The sequence below is a fragment of the Mastomys coucha genome, unplaced genomic scaffold (assembly GCF_008632895.1).
Source record: "Mastomys coucha isolate ucsf_1 unplaced genomic scaffold, UCSF_Mcou_1 pScaffold20, whole genome shotgun sequence".
NCBI lineage: Eukaryota > Metazoa > Chordata > Mammalia > Rodentia > Muridae > Mastomys > Mastomys coucha.
This window is the reverse complement of record NW_022196903.1, coordinates 91579774-91604164: the sequence shown is the minus strand read 5'-3', so window position 1 is coordinate 91604164 and position 24391 is coordinate 91579774. Positions and strand designations below refer to the sequence as shown.

The 24391-nt window shown below is 44.5% G+C and overlaps 1 protein-coding gene across 11 annotated transcripts in view; it reads right to left on the bottom strand.

The window, feature by feature from the left end:
- Mitf (melanocyte inducing transcription factor) overlaps nt 1–20083 on the bottom strand; it is a 207246-nt gene extending 187163 nt beyond the window's left edge. For 6 of the 11 annotated variants that reach the window (XM_031382708.1, XM_031382710.1, XM_031382723.1 and 3 more), the window contains exon 1: nt 19822–20083. In XM_031382708.1, coding sequence (XP_031238568.1) covers nt 19822–19925 — 104 coding nt within the window. In that variant the 5' untranslated portion in view covers nt 19926–20083. Of the gene's footprint in view, nt 1–360; nt 1019–1249; nt 1312–9709; nt 9833–19821 lie in introns of those variants that run through there. The other 5 variants (XM_031382716.1, XM_031382724.1, XM_031382719.1 and 2 more) reach the window with 3 other exon arrangements.
- Nucleotides 20084–24391: the final 4308 nt, after the last annotated feature.

The window sequence follows — 24391 nt, the reverse complement described above, 5'->3', positions numbered from 1 at the left end:
ACACACACTCACATACTCACTCGCAACTAGAAGCGGCAACTAGGATTCACTCCCTGGTCACCATATGTGCTATTATGCTCTGGCTAACATCTGTATATTACCTTCTGGAAGAGAGGCATAGAATCAATTCCATGGTCTCTTTACTCTTCACCCGTAGAGGAATCAGCTGGTGGGAAAAACCACTTACATGTTTTCAAATTGTCTTCATCTTAGGTTCAAGAACAGACTGGAAAAAGGTCCGAGATCCCAAGGTAAAGGCTTATGTGATTCTCACTCAGGCCAGAATCAGAAGGGAAAAAAATCAACCACGCTAAACATCAACAACCAAACAACCTATGGAAGAAAGATGAAAACACTCACCAGGGCCACCCTGGCCCTTTGGCTGAACATAGAGTCCACACAACCGGCTCAGAAAGAAGGTTATTATGGAGATCTCATTGCAGCCCTTCAGCAGAAGGCTTACATGTGCCTTCTCTCAACACTGGGAAGGCTAAATTAGAGATAGAGTGATAATTAATAGGAGCCTTGGCAGCAGAAGCCAGCTTCTTTAGCAAACCTGTAATTGCTGCTTAAAATGACAGGGAACCCAGCCAGGAAGGAGGGAGGTGCTAACGATGCTAATCTTAAAAGGTAAAAGATACTTCACATCAACAGGTTCCTCGGCTCCCATTCAAAAGTGTGTCCGCATCTATAGATTCAGGGGATGGGGAAGACAAATAAATGTGTCGCAGGTCATACAAGAGGACGAGAGATCCTTCATACTTGCAAGGAAAAGACACAAAGGAAAACGGCAAGAATAGATCTCCCCAACACAGATCCTCTGCTCCCCAAAATATCATCAATTGCCTATTAGGTCATGGAAACAGTGATCAATATGTACAAGATGCCATACTACAAAAGAAAAGGATTCAAAGACGTGAAATGCTTCCACTAAGATGTGCTTTGAAAACATCTAGTGCTGCGTTATGTTAACAGCAGCCAGGGACGCTGCTTAGACATGAAAACGGCCCTCCTTGTTTGCAAACTCTCTAGGAAGGAAAAGGTACATAGCTCTGAGGTTTTTTTTTTTTTAAACACAACAACTGAAGATCTCTGGCAAGGAAAAAAAGAGCCCACGATCTCATTTAAACCTCCAACTCCACAAACAAGACAGCCCACATCCTAACAAAGCAATCACCAAAACACTCCTCTAGACTCCAAAAGGTCCGTGGCTGTGATACACTCCCCAGAAAGGACCAAAGCAATGTACCTCAACCATCTTCAGATGCCCAGAGACACGGAGAGACAAGTAGTCAACCTTCTGCCATGGAGAGATGTCTGTGGAGATAAACCAGGGCAACAGGAACATAGTTTCATAGTGAGTAACGCTGCCCAAAACTCTTCATAAAACCAACTTGATAGGTGCAGGCATTTTTTTTTTTTCATTCAGCTCTGGCTTTCCACAGTGCTGTGGAGAACTCCCTGATGGCTCTCCAATACTGACTGATCACTATTACAAGGCTCAGGGCCTTTAATGAGGCTTAAGACACAGCCCAAAGGTCCCTATTGATAATGTCTCCCAGAAGGCTTTAACATTTCCCGTGGGAGTTAAAGATACGTGACAGATAAGGGCTCGGGAGCAAAGAGCTCTGGAAACTTGAACAGTTGGTGCGTTCCTTCACGTGTTACAATAAAGTCCCTTTGAACTGTCCCTCTCTCTCCTCTCCCACTATGCAGAGGCTTGTGCATCTGAGCTATGGATCCGAACTTGCTTGGGGAAACCCACTAAGTACATGGCTCCCCATTAAAGCCATCAACCGGGTGGTTTACAGCTTCTTCCTCTCTGTTAGATCATTACAACCTTTTATTGAAAATATTTAACTCAATGCTTTGCAGTGACTAATGCGCTTAACACCCACATGTCAAGGCAGAAGTTAGGCTCATTACACAACATTACGATGTTTCAAGAACTCTGGCATGTCAAAGATAAACAGTCCAAAAGGGAACACACTGGCTACAACTTTATGAAGGCCCACAAGAAAAGCAATTAACAAGTTCGGTGGGGGTGAGGAGGGGAGAGAAATCGGTGAAAAACACCAAGATGTTAGGGAGTACATGTCCAGTGGTGAACATGATGCTGGGGTGTGTCTATGAGGCTGTTGAAGGCATCAGGAAGCAAGACTCAAAGAACAGCTTTAATAAGTAATGGGGGAAACCAACAACTTACCCACAATGTCCTTGAGAGTGTTTAAGGAGCCAACATCCTATCTTCTGCCACCTTTCTGGGAGCAATCACACCCTATCTCCCCTTCCTTCTTCAGATGCAGCTTGGAAAACAAAGGACTTTTTATCCTGGAATGCTGTGAGCACCTTTAATACATAGATCTATTTATCTTGGATTCAGATGTTCAGCCACACCCTGAGTCCTCCGTCTTTACTTCATCAGAAACCTAGTCCTCTTTCCATTCCAAAAACAATGAGTTGTCACCCCTGATCACACCTGCCACTCCCTCTGAACCACAACATCTCCAGCACTCACTCTGAAGCGTGATGGAGAAAGAGGTGAGCACCCAAGTTGAGACAGTCCTAGGTTTGAATCTGGATGCCATCTTTAAGAGCCCTAACCTAGCTAAGGAAAAGAAGACAGGCAAGGCGCCATTGCTTCATCTATAAAATGGGAGCTTGCGAGTCTCGTGGCAGAATTACACTATACACGTCTTACACGCCTCACACCATACATGGTGGATAGTAGATGGCTGGATGCATTTAAAATTCACCTAGGTACAAATTATGTGTTCCTGATAGTTCAATTTCTAACACAGAATAGTGTAGGAGAAAATAACACAGGTTATCTTCCTTACTCCAGGACTAAGGTATACGCGCGCACACACACACACACACACACACACACACACACGCACACACACACATATGCTTTGTATAGTACTATAGTACCCAAACACACAAGGAAAGGAAAGCCAAATTACAACCCAAGATGCCAGCCACAAAAAGGGTTTTAAGAATGCTAGATGGCGCTGCTGTTGTTATTACTGGTGGGCTTTTGTATTTTCTTGTTCGTAAATTGTGTGTCTGAACCCAGTTCCTCTCTGCCTCCTTCTAGAAGAATTCCCAGCACCTCTAGCAAGTATTCAGCTAACGTTTGCAACAATGACAGCTGATAACTATAATATGCTCAAGGAAGTCAAGATCACCACCTGTAAGCTCCAGGCCCTGCGTGAGCTGGGTGGGCCTGGGCACCTCAGCTCTATTTTCACCAGCATTTGGAAGGCTCCACCTGTTTTGCCCTGGACTCTTCAGTAAAGCCCTCATAGCTTCTCCGCCTCCCCCAACACCTGGGACTTGACTTTCATGTCCCAGCTTCCTAAACAAAGAACAAAGGGAACTATACCGAAGTCAAAAGGATCATACCCCAACAGAGAAGCCCAGAGAATATTAACAATTTGGCAGTGGTGGTCATGTTTAGAGTAGACAAACAGGCAAAATGGAAGACTGAGTCCCTTCTTCCGAGCTGTAGGAACATAGCTGCAAGAAGAGCATTTTTTAGCAAAGTCAATTTTCATTACTCAACGGGCTCCCCATTTTCAATTTCAGTTGGTAATTAAAAATCTATAATCACACATATCAACATCTGCAGCTCTCTTGTAGTTATGGACATGAGCAGAATAGCAAGAAATCCAAACAGCCCAATGTACACATTCCCCACTGAGGTCAAATGAGGTTAGAACCTGCTTCCCTCTTTCCATGCTCAGAGCCCACTGCGGATAAGCATCCTTTCACAGACTGGCAGTGCATCTGTGTTTTGTGTTTCTGTGATGGTGACCCCACTACTTAAACAGCTCCAGGCCAAGTGCTGAGGCTGAGCCACTGCTCTCCTTGTGCAGTTACATGCTAAGGAGGCTGCCAGGTGGGGAAATAACACAGGTAGCAAAATAAGCATTACTCAGACATGAGATACAGTATTATTGGTCAGTTCAAGGTTAGTAAGTCCATAATATCCACAGAATACAGTGTCTTTAAACAGAAACACATATAAAAACAGAGCTATGCATTGACTGGGACCAGGTGCTCTCAGGAAACTACCACATTATTGTCCCAGGAATGATTCAATATTCACAAATTTGATGTTTTTAGTGATTTGTTAGAGCATGACCACTAAACTAGGGAGCGCTGGCTGTAGTTTATTGCCCCTCTTAGCACCAACAGCAACAAGCAATTCTTTCTACTCACTTACTGTACCGAGAACTGAAAACACCATACCATCACGGCTGTTGTTCTTATTATACAGGAGAGAAAACTTAGGCTCAGGAAAGTCCAACAAGGAGGATAGCTAATAAAGGTAAAGTCTGATGCCATTTCCTCCCATCTCTCAGAAGAGCCCTTTGAACACACCAAAAAGGCTTTATCCAATTCTTGTTCAGGATTTTCTTGTAGCTTTAGTTTTGGAAACAAGATTCTTGGGTATTCCAGGTTATACCAAGGGTGACCTCGACCTTCAGCCTCCAACCTCCACCTCTGAAGAACTGGGATTGAAGATGTATGCTGAACAGCTGGTTTTAGCTGGTGCTGGGGCTAGCTAGAACCCAGTGTTGTGTATGATACACGCTAAGCACACACTCTAGCAACTAAACTGCATCCCCAACAGATTTTGTTATTTGTTGTTATATTTGTTATTCAAAACAGATCTGGTGACCTCTCAGTGTCCTGGGCACTTGACAAGGCCAAAAGTCTAACAAATTCTCTGTTCTCCTGGGGGCTCAGTGACTAAAAGAGAAAGAGAGAAAGAGAAAGAGAGTGACAGAGAGAGAAAGAGAGACAGAGACAGAGAGAAAGAGAGACAAAGAAGAAAAGAAAAGAAAAGAAAAGAAAAGGGGAGGGGAGGGGAGGGGAGGGGAGGGAAGGGAAGAGGAAATGCATCCACAGGCCTGTCTATACTAGGAGCTTGATTATTTTTAAAATAAGGCTTTCATGGACAACGGCGTGCCCTCAGTTCAAGAAGGATGGGCTCAGTGAATACCATTTAAAGTGATTTTACTTCTAGAGTAGGTGGTGCAACCACCAAGCAGGCTCATTTCTTCTAGAAAGACCTCCTCCAACCCTTGATTGAGTCATTAGCCAACAAGCCACCCATCCATTGGCCAAGTACACCAGTCTCCACTCAAGCTTGATCATCGTTTCCTTAAGCACAGTGAGTTCAATAATTGGGAGATACACCCTCACCTAGAAGAGCAAAGTAAATATACCGAAGATGCTACAAATAACTCCCAAGCCAAGACTCAGAAAAAATCAGAGCAGGAGGCATATCTCTTAACATCCACCCAGCGAGATGCCAAGTAAAAAAAGACATCTACCCTGACAATTTCCAGAACAACTTTCCCATCACTGCTGCCTGTCTCTCCCTTCTAACTGTGTCCCTAACTCTCCATGTACTCACTCACTCTCCTCCCTGAAGGTCCAGGTTCAGAAAACCGTCAGACATGACGGAGCGAAGCAGCCTTCTTCAGGCTCCACCCTCTCCTATGCCAAGGACTTCTCCAAACATAATGACTGTGGCCCCAGAGAACCTGGCTCCGGTTCTGTGCATCTTTGCTCTAACATCATGTAAAGAAAAACACTCACATTGCTTATATCCTTATAATACTCAGGATTGAGATTGTTTCCCTAAGAAACAAAATTGCACTAGTTGGAATGCCACAGCAGGGCTGCAACTACTCCGAAAAAATACTGGATTTAAAGATGCAGAGCAGGATTCTGGTAGAAACTCTGTGTGTGTGTGTGTGTGTGTGTGTGTGTGTGTGTGTGTGTGTGTGTGTGTGTGTGTGGTGTGTGTGTGTGTGGTGTGTGTGTGTGTGTGTGTTTGATAAATCTATTCCCATTCCTACATAGTAACAGCAGATAGTTGAGGGAAGAGGTATGAAAGACTCTTTAATTCATTTAAGACTAATATGGGCTCAAAATTCTGCTGCACATACCCATACACACTTGAAGAGCAACCATACAGTCTGTGTGTTTAAGCCCTAGAAGATCCAGTTGTGGCTTAGGTACTTATCATCAGCTCCTGCAGATGAACACTTCTATGATTTTCCCATCTCTTCCATTTTCATGCAGTTTTCACTGCATGGCCCTCAATTTTCATTGCAAAGACATCAGTGGAAGTCCAGAGAGCCCAGACTGCTGTAGTGGGCAAGGACAGCCAAAAACCAGCACAGAGTAACAGCAGCAGTTACATCTGGCATATAACTCTGTCTTTTGTTCTGTTTTTGTTTGACTTGGTTTTCTTTTCTGAACTAGGGTCTTGCTATGTCGCCCACATGGACTAGAATTCAAGGTTTTCCTGCCTCAGTCTCCAGAATTCTGGGATCATGGGTGTGCATCACTATGCCTGAAACTGTTGTAAACTCTCTCCAGTTGTCATGTCATTATTTCACAAAATCAAGGAAATGAGCATCCTGGTACCCAGGAACATGGCTGGCAACTAACTGATGAAGGCCTTTACAAATACCTAGGATGCAATGAAACTGTTCCCCTAAGAAAGATAGTTACTACCCAGGTTAACTCCTTTCTATTTTCTACAGACTAGGTTAACCACCACTTTCAGAGAGAGCAACTGTGATGGTCAAGAAATGCACCCACACTGGTGTAGGATACGGACCTTTAAAACTCAGTTTCTAATGTCCTAAGGCACATAGGAAGATAAGAAGATCCTGAAGTTTGGGTATATGAGGTCTTCTGACTGCTACTGGATAAATACGGCTATTATATAAAAAGATGATGATGTTAACATGTGTGACCAGAGAGGAGGAAGTCATCATGGACAAGACTGGATAGGAACAGTTAGCAATCGCAGGAGCCTGTGCAGACAACAGCAGTACACTGAGCTTCCATGATATTGCACAACTCCAATTAGTGCCTCTTCTTGTGCGTTCTCCACCCAGCCATGCTCTGTAATTATGATGAAAGGAAACATGTTGATAAAGTCAAAGACTGCGCTGGCGACAAAGGGTAACAACGCCTTGTATGTAAATAGCTCGTGCCAGCCTTAAATATCTCCCTCTGAGGCATCCCACCATTCCCCACTATTTGACCTGGCTCAACTCTCGATGATCCCAGTGCTGATTATACAACCTGGAGATTGTGCGGGGCCTTTTCTACGGACTTATTTCTCTTCTTGACTGCTCTTGCTCATTCCTTTCTTTGGGGTGTCGAAACTGAAAATTCATTTCAAGTTAAAAACGTAATTGATGATATGTGTGAAGGGAACCAGGAGGAAATAACAGCTGGGATTTGGGCAGACCACTCACATGTTTCTTCACATGTCTATATGTGTATGTGAGAAAGTTCATGTATGTACAGATACGTATGTGGAGAACGGTATATATGCACATGTGTACAATGTTCCTCAGGTGCCATCCACTTATTCTAGGGTGGGATGGGGCCTCATTGGCCTGCAGCTTACTAAGTACACTGAGCCCTCTAGCATGCAAACCCCTGGATCCACCACCTATCTCTATCTCCTAAGGCTTAGTTATAAACATACACCACCACACCCTACTTTTTTACATGGGTTCTGGGGACCAAACTCAGATTCTCACACTTAAGCAGCCAGCATTTGCAGGCTGAACTATGTCCCCAGACCCTACAAATCTGTTAATTCACACATTTATCCTATAACTTCATGCTGTGTTGTTACCTACTTCTTAGCTCCTCTCAGTCCTGCAATGAAGCTGGAGCCCCTCCACCCCCACCCTGGTCACACCATCCTCAGGGCACTCAGCTAATAGGTGGCAAAAGTGAGATTTAGGTTCAAGTCTACCTTCTCCTAAATTTAGACTTCCTGAACCGGTAGAGAAAACTCTTAACCAGCTTATGGGCAGAGCAGATGAGGGTTCTTTCTCTGGAGAAGTTCACTGAGCAACAACAGCAAAAACACATAATCCAAAACATTTGGGTCTAAGTGGATTAAACACAGGCACAAGTTGCATTTCTGGTAAATCCGGAGTCTGGAACTTTCTTAGGAACTTAATTTGTCTGACCCAACACTGGCCCTGTCCTTCCTTCTTCACAGCCCCACCCCCACCCACCCCCCAATCAGAGGGATGAGCAGTGTGTTGAGGTTTTAGAACAAAGAGGAAGCGTCCGTCCGCTCTGTCGGGGCTGCCTTATGTGCCATAGAAAGGACATTGGCTGAGCCCAGTCATTCCACCTCTCTGTTTTGGAAACTCCCACACTCTACAAACTGTCTGGAATTCATTAGAGATGGGAAAACAGGCTGAAAGTCGTATTTCACGTTTTATTCAGCAGAAGTTTTGTGGAAAACAATTCGGTCATGTGGACGTGCCCCAAACCACCATCACCCTGTTTCTCAACCCAATCTCTCAGTCAAGTGACTTCGGACTGCTTCCAGTTCCACCCTCGCAGAGCTGAAAAGAAACTACCCTCATTTTGAGATTTGAGCCAGTCCTTAGGGGAGTAAAGATAGGTGAACTTCAAGTCACTCAGAAAGTCACACTCTTGGGTAGACCATACCCCTGAACTTTTGTCCCATGTCACCAACAGTTTCCTTTTCTACTTAAACACGATTAATCTGAATGTTCTATCACCTGACAGGGGCCAACCCTGTCATTAGACATTATTTATAACCAGAATCTTTGCAAGTTTTCTATTTCAAGTTCATTGAGAAAGGTTACCCTCTACCACCTATTCATGGTTTTCGAAGTGTGACCTCCACCCCAAGCCCTCACCAGAGCAACAGTTACAAACTTGTTTAGAAATGTGACTTCTCCAACCCTATCCTGGGCTACTAGATCAGAAAGTGGGGTGGAGCATCCCAGGTGATCCCCGCCTTGGCCCAGAGTCTGGTATACTGGAGTGATACACACTTACTAAAAATCACTGTTCAAGTACATTCCCATAAACCCCATACCTCTATGTAAAATTATTCTTGGATTGCTGTTTCAGAATGAAAAATTCCCTGACTCAGAATGACATCAGTAAAAATTATGGAGTGTTGATGGATTGTCAGATCCAAGAAAATCAATGATGACTGATTAAAAAACATCACCTGTTTGTTTGCTTGAGGAAGGAGGGTAATTCTCTCTAGAAATTTCTTTACCGGAGCTACATGAGTGATATGGCAGTACCCAAGGAAATCCCGGGGTGCACTTAGGGTTCACTAGTCAGCACATCCCTGAAACTAAGGACAGGGACCAGGCATTGATCATGAAATTCAACTCTAAGGGCTGACCATGTGAGATGGACTGAACTTGGGAAAGAAATTGTTCATAGGTGAAAAGAGATTGCCCAGTAGGAGAAATGTGTAAGAGATGCTGGCCGCCAGGGAGAACTAGCTGGAATGGTGTCAGGTGTGTGGGACCAAGAGAGACCAAGAGGGCTTTCAAGGGGAAGACTATCCAGAGTCAATGGAGTACCATAGAGTGTCGCTGAACCTCCCCTTGCCATGCCCTCCCACAAAAAAATTAACTAATCATCATTGTCACTTAGCGTCCGTTAAATTGTGCATCTCAGTGACTTTGCCTTGGTGACCAAGCAAACCCAATCAGCCCTCCCATTCACTTCCAACTCAATAGAAGCAAAGCTTCTACCTGTAATCTGCATCCCTGGGACTGCATTCCAAGCTCCTGCCATTCACCCTTTGCTCACCCAGCATTTACCTAGACAAAATATTATTAGTGGAATGACAAGGGGAAATTACCATGCTATGATGAATGATGCAAGGTGTGGTTCCAAAAAGTCTGCAGTCTGACTGTCCGGGACACTGCCGTCAGTGGCCAGCCTCTCAAATTACTCTCCACGTGTGTTTCCTCACAGCAAATGGGCAGACGTGCATGTCACAAGGAACTGCGCCAGCTGCTCATGGTTGTTGGGCTTGCTTCACCTAGGCTATTGTAAATGCTTACTTTAAAAACAGACTTTTCAAGAGTGCACCGCTGAAGTCACCCTATTCCTTTGCAAGTCAACTGGTCATACTATCATAATTATTCTAAGTCATTCTTAGCCACATGCATTATGGATTGGTTAGCTGCAGAGGGTCCTACTGACCAATGTGCTGAATTTGTACAGTGCCAGTCTGCAGGCTCAGAAATATAGCAGGGGAAAGCTGGTACTGGAGTAACTCATTTCACTTCTGCTGAAAACTGAAAGATAAAGGTAGCTGAGACTCGACCACAGACACAACCATGTGAAGCTTCAGCAACTTAACTGTAGAGTGTTGTCTCTGCTAGTTTGGTAGAGACCTTCCTTGTTCATGCCTAAAGAGCAATAGGGGTCAAATGTCACCTAAGTCCTCTACCAGACTTTACCTGGGTGGTTTTAGTGCCTGAGTTAAATAAGAAGGTCATGTTTGTGATTCTCATGTCAAAAGTGAGTCTGTCACTTTGTAAGTTCATAGATAACCCCAGCCATTACACCAAATAGATCTTCTCTGCTTTACAGCTTCTTCCAGACAAGCCACACTTTTCCTGATGAAAGTATACAGTCTGCAAATATAAGCCGTGCGTGTTTCCAATAGGGCAGGAAACCACTTTTCCCAATGATGTCCTTGATCAGATGGAAAGTGAGGGAATGTGTGCGGATGATTCAGCAAGTGACTCGCATTGGGGAAGGGGCAGGGTAGGGGAAGGTGAAGCCCACACACGTCTTCCTGAAATTGCTCAATGAGCCACAGCTTCTTATAGAAGAACCAGAGTCCATCAGAGCCTTCCCCTAGACCTGAACTCACTGATTTAGATTGAGAATATTTGCTTTATCACGATGCAGGATCTTTCCTTTTAAAAGTTGCTGTTCCATGTGTGTGCGAATGCAAGAACACAGCTATCGAAGTCCAAATGATTTTTGAAAAATACTATTTTTAAAGAGGCCACATTAAAAGTTGCAAAGTCTGCGGATGTCAGTGGGTGAGAGCTGGGAGGAGCGTGGGAAGTCAGCTTCTTTTCACTTCTGCACCAACACCAATGCTTCATGTCTGAAGGCACGATCGGTGCTGAGACTCACAGCCGGGAGTCAGGGGGATGGGCAGGTTTTATGAAATTTGCTGTTGAGTCCTCATTTCCTCAGACCTTACCTTTACACCCAAAAATGTAACCCCTGGTCCAGTCAAAAGCCCATTCCTAGGCTAGGCAGGGTCAGATGTGACTTCAGTGCAGAACCAAGGGAGACAACCACACATGGAGCCAGACCATTCTGAAGTAAATAAAAAAATGAAAAAAAAAAAAAGCAAGACCCACCGCCACTCTTAGTTGGGGGTTAATTTTACAAACACAAGCATGAAACTTGACTCATCCAATACTAAGAAAAAACTCAACACCAAGCTATAAATATTCGCAACAAAGATTCATGTCTATTGTTTCTCTGCTTTTACATCTTACCTTCAATCAGTCCTAAGCAGGCATCCAGGGAGAATTCTACTTAGGGCCATCCTGATGTTAGCTGTCTTTTAAGCATTATACCTTTTTAGTTTTATAGAGATGTTGCAAAGTAGTTGTTTTACTCAAGAGAGAACTTGAAGTTCAGAGAGGTTGAGTAACTTGGTCAAAGTCACACAGTGGTAGCACTTTGATGTCAGGCATTCTCCATTCATTATGTCAGGTCTTACTTTAAAAGCACTTCTTTCACTGTGCCCTCCCGGCCCACGGGACCCAACTAAGGCTGCTTCTTCCTCAGTTACATTTGACCAATAACACTCCACTTAATTTTCACCACAGGTACCAAAAATTGCCTTGTTTGATTCTTTGGTTCTTTGGTTCATTATTAACTTAGAGGTCCCTACCTCCAAGAGGGAAGCACAGTGCTAATAAAAACCCTGGCTATCTAATTTACATTTCATTCCCTGCAGCCAGCAAGAGCCCCAACATAGTAGAAATGTTTAATAAATAACTGATGTAAAGGGGAGAAAGGAATGGGGGGGGGGTGGATAAGAAGAACAAACACTACCGGGTCCTTCGGGCTCCAGAGCTATGTTTCTTCTACTTAATGCGACTGAGTGACTGATGGGGGAGGGGACTGAGGGGGCCACCAGAGGGCCCTCATGAAGTTGAGATAGGATATTCAACCCTGTGACTCTCTTCTCACCAAGCATCCTTATTCCTCTTCCCCAGGGCTCTGCCATTCAGCCCACCCTGACCCAACATCCAGCTCTAATAGAAAACCGCCAACAATGCTACATCTGCCGTGCCTATGTGCCTGAACCACAGCACCTAGCACTTGAGAAGTACTGGGCAGGCATGAGGAAGGAAAGGAGGCTTGTTACTGGAATCTCAGGACAAGGGTCTCATGTGAATACCACAGGGATAACCCTTCATCCTCCACAGCACGCTTGACCCAACACAGAAGAAAACACCGGACAAAGAAACAAGGGACCTGTATTTATGAAGCAACCTGGAGAAATGGGCTTACTGATGATAAGAAGCCAAAGTGAGCCTTGGGGAAATGCTGGTACCAGAAGCAGGGAGGGGAAATTATAGTGGAGAGTCTAGCCCTACAGTCTTAACAGGGGTGCAGACTTTGTGTCTTGGTGTAACTTTGACCCTCCAGCCACACAGTATTAAGACCCAGAAAACTCTCCAGATAAAACACAAATTCCCTGTGTTCTACCGAAAGCTTGAGATTACCACAGTTATTGTCTCTTGACTTGCCTTCTTGATGATTTCCTCCAAATAATCCACACTTGGAGAGCGGTTAAACATGTTTTTATGATTTACTTCAATTAGACGAACCTAACAGTACAGCACATTTTATGCTTGCTACGCACATAAGCAGACACACAAAAACAAATGAGACTCTTTCTTGTTGTCCTTGACAGCTGACCAAGAAAAGAATAGTAACCAAGGGTTTTTTTTTTTTTTTTGTCCTGTTATTTATCCTAATACTACCAGTTCTGAAACAAAGCAGTTGGAGAGAGAAATTTAGTAACTTTGATTTGTCCCAAGACACATTTTTTTACACTGAGGTCCTCTCCCTGACAGTAAGCACACGTGACCTGTTCTAAAAAAAGGATATTTTCCACTTCTTGCACAACTGGAGCAGATCTAGACATCAGCTTGTGCAAACTGCACAGCAGAACTCAAAGGGAATTAAATGTACACACTTAAAGAAACTCTATAAATAGCAGCACTCGGGAAGAGGAAATCTCCAATAACAGGCAAAGCCAACACTTAGAATCCCACTTTAATCAAGTGTTCTGTCTAATCATACACAAAGCTCATCTGCATAATGAGGCTGCAACATCTGCCAGGTCGAAGCACCTCAGGCTCGTCTATTTTCCTTCTGATTCTAGAAGAGCTAAGTTATTGGTAAGAGGGGGAGACAATACTATGGTATAATTTTCCCAGAAAAGAAAGAGCTACTACCATTCATCAAAGGTACTACGGGCTAGGCTACGGGCTACACTAAGCAAGTAGGCATCTTTTTTGCCTCTGCTTTAAAACTTACACCAATTTCAAGAAGATAAAGTCTATTGGTCCTATCTTGTAGGTAAGTTCATTGAGATCCCATGACATTAGGCATCTTGAAGCCAGAGGTACTAGCCAAGCCATGATCCAAACACTAGCAGGGTTCCCTAAACCTGCCCACCTGCACCCTCCCTTTGCTAGCATTGAGGAGCAAGCCCTTCATGCTATCTCATGTCTTCTCAGATGTTTGAGTATTGCTTCACTTTGAAGGTCAAACTCAAATTCCCTCATTTGCTCATAAAACCACTGCCCCACACCAAACCAGTGCTGATTCCTCTGATAAATCCACATTGCTGACACCCATAGCGGGTCAGACTCTGCCTTGTATGGACACTGGATGGGACGTGTGCGCTAACCCTCACCCCACCGGGCATTTTGGCTGCAACATTGGATTCTGCAAAATCATGCACACTACCTTGTACAGGACAGTGCATACTAATTGACAAGAGCCTGGGGGTTCAACTAGACCACCTCTGTTTAAATCAGGGCCTTATCTAATGCTTAGTATGCCTCAGTTTCTCTCAGTAAAAAAAAATAAATAAATAAGTGGAAAATATAAATACAGATGTCTGAGGCTGACGTGAGAATTAACTGAGTTGACAGTTAATTATCTAGTATTGAGTATTGCTTCACCTTGAAGGTCAAACTCAAATTCCCTCATTCGCTCATAGAACCACTGCCCCACACCACACCAATGCTGATTTCTCTGCTAAATCTGCATTGCTGATACCCACAGCGGGCCACACTCTGCCTTGTATGGACACTGGATGGGACGCGTGTGCTATCTCATGCCCTTCTATCATGATAAATTGTCATGTCAGGACTAGATAATTTTAACATCATAATGAGTACCACCATTGTTCTTAGCTCTTAGCACCTCCTTGGGTTTTGGAAGATTAAACATATCTTGTCTTTTGGTTGTGAGCCTTAGCCTGAGCCACCTCGTAAGCCTGAGATTAAGTATATCTTATTCATGTAAAAACCCTCTGAATGGAGACTGGCACATGACATACACTAAGGGTCCGTTAGCCATCCTTTACTGTATTAATTTTGGTGTACTCAAAACTTGAAAACGCATGTTGATTATGGATTTTTGTGCATGCGCTGATGCCCCCTCTCCCAGTTGGTAATCAACATGAACTGTTATCAAATGGATCAGAAATGTAAAATGTAAACACAAATTCCTGAACACTTTGTTAGAAGGAAAGTATAGAATCTGGAAGATTGAGGTAGTTTTCTTACATAAGAGCATGTGCATTGGAGAAGTGAGCCACGATCCATTAACTACAAGCACACTCCAGAATGTCAGAACCCACTAGGAAAGAAGAGCCGCATCCACTCACATTTGCTGAATGATGACTGACCATGTGCCAGCACCAACCCCAAAATTAATGTTACTGTTAATGTTCTTTTGCTCCATGAGGAAACTAAGTTTAGAGATCACCAGGCCTGACCAAGGTCACTCAGCTAGTTATTGAAAAGCACAGTGACAGAACAAGGCTTTCAGTCCTCATGCTAGCAGTGCCCTGACAGGTCAGAAGAGAACAACCCACAAGCAAAAACACCAAGAAAATGTCCAGAAACAAACCAACCAGAGTTGGGAAGAAAGGAGAGGGGGATGGGAGAGAAAGAGGAAGAGGAGAGGGGAGAGGGAGAAATTGAGATTATCTTGACAGTTTTGTTTTTGCTAAGCACAGATTGTTAGTTTATCAAATAAAAGGGCCTTTTTAGTGTAAAAATTGAAGGGGAAATCTCCACAAAAGCCAGAGTGCTTGTGATGTGTGTGGGACAGAACAGTCTCTCTTTCTTTTTAACCCACAAAATTAGGCAAACTCCACACACCTCTCTTTGAATCCACACTTGGCTCCGCTGTAGCATCTCATCTTGCCATGATTAACTTAGCTCTCACTCACATTCCCATTTCCAATCTGCAGGAAATTTAATACTGTCTGAAACAGCAGTAAAATTTGTAGGAGGAAACCAAGGCCCAATGAAACCATCCCTAAATCTTCCCAGGAAAAGAGCATCAGCAACTACAAAGCCTTGGGCTTCTGCAGAACCAAACCATCAGAACCACAGGCCACGCCACTGTGTCCAAAAGGCCTACAACCCACTTATCCCCCCCACAGCTAAAGAACAGCTCTGCATTTCTCTGGAGTGGCTTGGCAGTGTGTAAATCTGGGTCCACTGTGATTGTTTCTTCTGTGACCCACTGTGGAGAATTCATTCCCAGGAAAACGCCATTCATCATAAGGGCCTGCTCTACTGGGACTCTTTCTACGACACTTTACTGGTCAGTCCAACCAAGATGAGGTTCACAGAATCTAGTTCAGCAACATACCTGAAATATGTGAATAACTGGGTTGAGTCACAGGGAAGAATATGGAAATTCATCCTTGAAGAAAGCCTGCTGGGAATTTATTTTAAAGGGGACACAATAGTGGCTACGAAACCAAAAAGCAAGCATGATATCTTTGTGACAGACTGAAGGAGAGAGCCGTATGTGCCCAACAAATATGTCCTACCAGACATTATCCTGTACATTGGACAGCCCTTTACAGTAAAGAATCAGCTATCTTGAAACATCAAGAGCCTTGTGACTGAGTGTTCTAGGCTCTGGGGACTTCACAGTTAACAAGACACAGAGAGAAATCCTTACCACCTTGGAGCCCTGAAGTCTGATAATATACGTGTGTGTGTGTGTGTGTGTGTGTGTGTGTGTCCACACATATATATTCAAATTATACTGTAAATTACAACATTAATGCTATGAAAGAGAGAGACACAGCCAGATAAGAACAGAAGGCCACACTATCCATATGATGAGAATTAAGGGCCCATTGAAAGGAAGATTAGAAATTGGTGCCATAGTGAGTACTACAGCTGTGGCTATCTGGGCAAAGAATGGTCCAACCAGAAGCAGGCGCAATGAATAAATATCCAAAGGCAGAAGAGCCTGGGCTCTTCTTAGAATGATAAGCAGCAAGAGATAAGGTCAGAGCTGAAGGGCAGCCTGACACATATGCTGCCTCGTGCCATTTGAAGGACTGAGAGAAAAAAAGAAGAGCCATGACCAGAGAGGATGACATGATCTAACTTGAGTTTTAGCATAGGGCCCAGATGATTCTTGGCTGTGGAAGCTGCCCTTGGTAGTGTAGAGAAGATAGCACATCCCTGGAATCTACCTGCTAAAGGTTACTCACAACTCCCTCCCACAGTGATGACTGAGGGATTTTGTTCTCTGATTTGGGGTTTGTGTGTATGGGTGGATATGTGTATACACATTCAGATGTATGCCCAGGTACACTATGTATAGGGGCGTGTGTGTGTGTGTGTGTGTGTGTGTGTGTGTGTGTGTGTGCATGCATGTGAAGACTAGAGGTCAACCTCAGGTGTCTCCCTCAGTCACTCCTCACTTGTTTGTTTAATACAGTTTCTCATTTTTATCTCTTACTTTTCAATTCAGATAGGTTGGCTTGCCAGCAAGCTCATCTCCTCCCCAGTGCTGGGATTACAACTGCCAAGCACCATGCCTGCCTTCTTCATGCGGGCTCCAGGAGAAGAACTCAGGCTTTCATACTTGTGTGTCAGGCACGTTACTGACTGACTCAGGTCTCAACCCTAAAAAAATCAGTTCAATAAGAATGCTGTGGCGTTAAATTTAAAATGTACTAAAACAAGCCAAGGCTGGGAGTATTAAGAGATTGCTGTAATAACTCAGGCAAAAACTGACACTGACTTGGTCAAAGTCACAGCAGAGAAATAGGCAAGAAATGGGTGAATTCTGAAACAATCTAGACTAGTGGTCCTCACGCTTCCTAATGCTGCAACCCTTGAATACAGTTCCTCATGTTCTGATGACCCCCGACCGTAAAATTATTTTTGTTGCTACTTCATAACTGTAATTTAGCTACTGTCATGAGTCATAAATGCCAATATCTGATTATGCAGGGTATCTGACATGCAAGCCCTGGGAAAGGGCTGTCTAACTCCTCCCAAAGGGGTCGAGACCCACAGGTTGAGAACTGCTGATGGAGATAACACAGTGGATAGATGTCCTTGTTACAAGAATCTGCAAATTTTCATTACAACTTTTTCCTAACCAGGGCTTTAGGGATGCCCCAGCAAAGACTTCAAAGCACAAGCAATGAGAAGGCCCTGGACCACATTTAAAGTCACACAGCAGATGTCAATGATAATACCATTAGGACAAGTATCAAAAACAGTATAAGGAAGTGTCAACCTACCCCAGAAACTTATTCACAGATTTTATTTAGTGGATTTATTTCAAAAAACGTATGGCTACTCCATGCTGGTACCTGATGCTTGTACCAACGTGTGTGAAGCCATTTATGTCCACATCCCCACATTTTTCCTTCCCTGTGCTAGCTAGCTACAGAGGACACGTGCTCTTGCCTGCCGTTCTTGCTGACTGTGAAAAAGAATAGAACCAAATCCTTCTACATGACTGTCAGGGCATTGGTTTTCCCCAAAGGTACTTTCCTCACTCCCTCAAACTCATTTAATGTATCAGCCACCATCAAAATGATCCAAAGAGCCCAGTTAATTCATTTCTTTCAGCAACACACACACACACACACACACACACACACACACACACACACACTCCCCCTCATTCTGGCCTTGTAAGCATTTGCTTATAGAAGCAAAAGCAGGAACTGCTCAGTAAAACACTGGTCCCTTCAGCCACATGCAGATAAAGCCCTAATGAGCAGAACCAACAATGCGCCTTACACAGTATCACTCAGAGCACCCAATACACCCCATCTACGTTCACATACAAATAGCCATTATGAAAAGAAGCCACGAGGGAAAGGCTGAGTTTATGCATCTTGATACCTAACACATTTCCTTCCACTCTGCCACAAGCATGTGCAAAAAGCCCGCCTTAGCAAGGGAGCCAGGGCTTCTGCTCTTCCCAGAGTTTGTTCCCACAACTGGATTCATGGTCCTGCCCCAGCCTGGAAGGAAAGTAACCTGGCTCCACTTTCCTGGCAGAGTTAAGACCCAGTCTCCTTCTCTCCAAAAGCAAGGAGTCCGTCCACCTCGCACTTCTGCCTCTCTAGCTTCTGAAAGAGAGACCCTCTGCCCCCCTCTGCCCGGAGAACCTCGCTCATCTAGACCCTAGACAATGGAGGCATCAGGTGATGATGCTTCCGGTGTTAGCCTTACTTCATCTCATAACTGAAAGGGTGGAAATAAAGTCATGGATTCCAGGGACTAGCCCCCTCTCTGTAAACATTACAAACACGAAGTGCTTCAAGGGTCCAGAGTGACCAAAGAGTGATAACTGATTCTGCCAGGCAAGTAGCAATGAAGGGTGGTGTGAGGGATAAAGATACTGCAGATGTACTGAGAGTTAGGAGGCACCAGACAAAAGAGCATCTTCACTCCAGGCCTGAAGTTCTTTAAGAAGCCTGGAGAATTAAATGTGTTTTGGTACCAAGAGATCATTTCCCAACTGCCACAGGCCTCTAAGGTAGCTTCCTAACCCCCACCCCCCCTTTTTTTTTCCCGAGACAGGGTTTCTCTGTGTAGCCCTGGCTGTCCTGGAACTCACTCTGTAGACCAGGCTGGCCTTGAATCCACCTGCCTCTGCCTCCCAAGTGCTGGGATTAAAGGCGTGGGCCACTACCACCTGGCTTCCTTCCTTCTTTTCTTTTTGCATTTGTAAGGACTTCTATTCCGGAGAGCTTGCTCAGCTTGGGAGACACGCCCACCCTCAAACACAACCCCCCCTCCATCCACGACCCCCCCCCCCCACGACTCCGGTGTTGTCCTGTGGCAGGTGGAAGGTGAAGCCCAGGTGAACTTCACCCAGAGGCCTCTCTGAGTAGTTTCTCCCAGAGGGGCTGGACTACAAGGGAAGACCTCCAGGCCAGTTCATTGCTGCCCTGGAGCATCAGATCTCCATCCACCCCAAGCTCTCCCTCACCGTGCCCCTCAGCCTGCTAGGACCTTCAGAAAAATTCCTTCTTGTAGCACCAGATCACCGTCCCTGTCCAGTGCTCCTCCCACCCCACCTCGCGCCGAGTACCGCCCCAGCCCCCATCCAACTCAGCAGCTGGCATCTGCAGCCGAGGGTCCCCACGCCTGGATGAACCATCCCAAGAGACTCGCAGTGTCCCCAAAGTGCCGCTGTCAAATACCCTGGGATGCGAGCCAGTCGTCTGTGAGCGGGACCCTAAATGCCAGGGGCCAGGTCGCCTTGTACCCCAAGGCAAGGGCACGGGGTCCTTGTCCCAGAGCTATCCAGACTGGCTGTTCTCCTCCCAGGGTAGCAGGCACGGGGCCCGTGGGCCTCCTGCCGCGCCTCCCTCCTGCTGTCACCACTCACCTGCTCTTCAGAGGTTGACTTTTGAGTTCGTAATAGGTTTTGGGTTCTTCGTGAAACTCCTCCCCGACTTCGAAATCCGCCACGATTCCCGATTCGGACTGCATGACTCCCGCTTGCCCGCTTTCCACTGCTTGGGTCTTGGACCAGAACCCGGGCACCTGACAAAGACGGGGGACCTCGGGTACCCCAAGCCGCGCGCCCCGCGCAGTGCCCCACTCAGCCCGCTAGCCGGCCGCCCGCCCCGGCGCGGTGAGTTTACTCTCACACCAGAGCGGGAGGGGCCGAGCCCAATGCGCCCTGGGATTTGTGGTTCCGCCTGGGCCGAGCATATCCAGCTCTCCAGGATATCAGCTTCAGCTAAAACTACAACTCCCAGAAGGCCAAGCTGGGGAGAAACAACGTGGTGTACACCGATAGTGCAAGTCCCGTTTGGATTCCTTGTCAATGTCAGCAGCTCCTCTCCGTGTCTCTCCCATTTGCCTCAAGGATACAGACCTGTTTAATATTAATAAGAACGAACTCAGCCTGGTCTTCTACTGTCCCTCCTGGTTTAGACATCTGTGAAGACACGCCGAACGTTCATTTAAAAAATAAAACACTAAGGAGTTTTGGCACTAGGAAGTTTCGGTCAGAGTTAAAACCCATTTTAAAAATAAAAGGGCTTTCTAATCGCGCCCCCCGCGTCCGAGCTCTTCTGGGCTGCAGCGACACATCATTTTGTCCTCTATTGGAATAGAGCGCTGGAAACTTCACTTTTATAATGAAAGCGTTATTGGAGTTGTTCTTGTGCGTTTCTTTCCTGGAACTCAGTCTGGGCTCCCACAGTACTCTTCATCAGTTGAAAGACTCCTTTCCTTTTATCCAATTAGTCACCTCTAATCTAAAGCAGCACTTGAAGGATTCAGTAAATTTTAAAAGGCACCAAGTTACCAAACAGCTTCACCACCGTCTGCTTTCAATTTCTCAGTTGGCTGAGAGTTCAAATGAGATTGTCCTAACAATGCAATTCGGTGCAGCTTCAAGGCACTCGGCTAGGTGGTGTATTAAATGACTGCACTTTAGTTCATTTGTACATCCAGACCTGTCTTCTGGTTAGTTCCAGCAGGACTCTTCATTTTGTACAAAACAACAACGAGTGTTTGAGACATCGGTGTTAAGGGTGGCATTTTAAGATGGTAGAAATTCCTAGTTCTTCTAAGAAATCCTGTGCAATCTTAGACATGGCCATTTTATTCCTAGAAGACTTAATTTCCTCATCTATGAAAGAAGAGATTAGGAAACCTGTTTGAGACGGTTTTGCAAGGTTAAAAGCTAAAAAAAAAAAAAACTACTTGCAATTTGTATACACTGGGGCAGGCAAAATTCATAAACATGACAACCTGCAATTGATCCTCAGGACACACATGATAGAAGAAGGGAACTATTAACTACTGAAAACTGTCCTCTGACAGCTGAATGCAGGTGCAGACACACATAATACATACATTGAAATTTTTAAAAGCTACTCAATGATTATTAATTTTGGCTTTCTTTCAGCTATCTTGAAGACATTCTTTGCAAACTTGCATCACTTCTGTGTATTTTCACTTTCAGGAGGTAAAGTCTACACTGATGGTTGGGCATCTCCTTGGAATTACTCACCCCTGTACCTTGCCTCACAATGAAGCCTTTTCTTTTTTAATTTTATATCAGAGAGATCACGAATAGGAGCAGGTGATTGAGAACAGAGAATTTGGGGAAAACGGAGATTGCACTGACATAGCAATAACCAACATTTTGTATCCGAATATTGTTCTTAAAATACTTCTTTGGTCCTTCACTAAACAATAGCATGACAGAGTATCTGAAATCACCCTTGAGGCTTCAAGATGTTCACTGATAGATTAACTACTAAAAGCTAGATTCAGAGGTGACATGATGGAAGAGGGGAAGTAAGCCAAGAGAGCAACATGTGCTTAGACTGCTAACCTCATCCAGGTCCTCCATAGTCAGTGCTGGAATGTGGGAGCAGAAACTGATGGGTTTGGAACAATTCCAGAATTTGATGAAGTGTGAACCACAGATGCTAAACATTGTGCCTAACAGCAAGCTTTCTGGCCCAAAGTCACCCCCATTGAGAAATGCTGAGCCTTTTCATTGTCTTAATCTCTTGGCCCACCAGGAGTTTTTTGGGGATTTTTGTTGTTGTTGTTGTTGTTGTTGTTGTTGTTGTTGTTTGGTTGTTGTTTTTTGTTTTGTTTTTTGTTTTGTTTTGTTTTTTGCCTGAAGAAAGCTATGTACCTTAGAATACACAAATAGAAGTACATTGTGCCTAATTGTGGTCTGTTGGCCCTTGGAAGGCTGGCTGTCAAAGACTTGTATCAGTATTGAGGTTTAGCACTATAAGGAGGCCTGAGATATAATGGAGTTAGTAGAGCCTTTGTCTATGGTGTATGGGGTCCTCGGGTTCAATCTTTGACACTGAGTAAACCATTATACGGTGGTATAATCACATAATCACACCACTTGGGAGAGGTGGATTCAGGATGGTTAGAAGTTCAAAGTCATCCTTGGCTACATTGCGAGTCTAAGACCAACCTAAGATAGAAAGACAGGGTCTAAAACTGTAATGGGACACTCTATGTCACTCCTTACATGGGACAGTGAATGCTATTGTAGACCTAAAGGATCATTTTTTCCTTTTTTTATTAGATATTTTCTTTATTCACATTTCAACTGTTCTCCCCTTTCCTGGTTACCCTTCTGAAAAACCCCCTATTCCCTCCCCCCTCCCCCTGCTCACCAACCCACCCTTCCTCACTTCCTGGCCCTGGCATTCCCCTACACTGGGGCATTGAGCCTCTTCTCCCTTCTTGGTCCTTCACAGGACCAAGGACATCCTCTGCTACATATGCAACTGGAGCCATGAGTCCCACCATGTGTACTCTTTGGTTGGTGGTTTAGTCCCTGGGAGCTCTGAGGGTACTAGTCAGTTCATATTGTTCCTCCTAAGGGGCTGCAAACCTCTTCAGCTCCTTGGGTTCTTTCTCTAGCTCCTTCATTGGAGACCCTGTGCTCAGTCCAATGGATGGCTGTGAGCATCCACTTCTGTATTTGCTAAAGGATCATTCTTAAAGTGAAAGTAGAAGTGAGAAAATTCAAGTCTTCATTGAAGTACAGTTTCCAGAGAGCTCTCTGGGGTGTAGCTCTGAGCTGGAGTTGTCTTAAAACTGCACATCCAGCTGATCTTTGCCCCTCTTGCATCTTTTCTTTGTGCTCATTCTGCTCTCTGTTCAGAAAACCTTCACAGGATCATCTGTTACAGTGCTATCTGACACCCTGTGCAAGTCGGTGTGTGACTTTGTTCTGTCCACTATAGAATCCCATCTTTTAAAATAATTGCTGACTTACTGACATTTCCTATGTATATATAATATATTTTGATGAGAATAAACCCCCCTTTCCCTCTCTTATCCCCTCCCACTCCCCCTGGAACCCATCTTCCTCCTAACACAGCCCCCTTCTACTTTCGAGTCTATGGGGATTTGTTGTTGTTTGGGGTTTTTTGTTTTGTTTTTTGTTTAGTTGGTTGATTTGTTTTGTTTTGTTTTTTAGCAGCTCATTGAGCTGAATTAGGATTTACATATGCATGGATGTGAGGTGATTTCCTGAATCCTAAGCAGTTTACCAGTGGCTCTGCCCCATATAACATCATCTTTTAGTTCATGGCGATTCCTTTAGGAATTGCCATCAGACCCTAACACCACTTTTTCCTTAGAAATTTTCTGCTCAGATAGTTCTGATTTTGGAAGCCTGGGATGGAAGAGAAGAAAAAAATCTAGACGTACCCGCCCACGGTTACTCAAGGAAGCTAAGCGAAAAGACAGAGGGGAAAGAAGTAGAAACAAGCAGAAGAGATAGAAGAGCAAGGGAGCAGAGAATGAAGACATTTCCACTCCTTGCTCCAACCAGGGCTGAAGTCAGGAGTCTTTGGACTTTCCAGACAGATGGACAAAACACTTTTCCTTTCCATTGCAAGTGTTTACTTAACCCAAGTGGCACAATAAAGCTTGGTGTCTTCATTATATAAATTCTCTTTGTCTTTAAGTGGACAGTGTTCTACAGACTGCCACACCACTAGCCCATATAACAAACTGTTGTTCACTTGATGAACAAGCTAAATAGTCTTCATTAGTGAGTTAAAATCTGGAAACTGACAATGCTTAGAAAACAGGGGATAAGTCAATAGCACTATACCTTTAAATGGAGGACTGTGCCTATCAGATGTACAAAGCAATAATAACATAATTATCATCATTAATATTACCTGTATTTATGTAATACTTTACACAGGCTCATCACATAAATTTCCTACTGCAACTCACAGAGACATTGCATGGTTGGATAATCAAGGGTCCTCCAGGTTCCAAGGTATACACTGACCATGCCGTAGTAGTGAACAGGGCACAACACTGGGTATTTCAACCACAAAGCTGGACAGCATTTCGTCTCCGCTCTTGTGAGACTCACAGTCCCGAAGCTGAGTCAAGGCCTGTGACAGAGTGAGGATGTGCTCTCACATTCAGCTAAC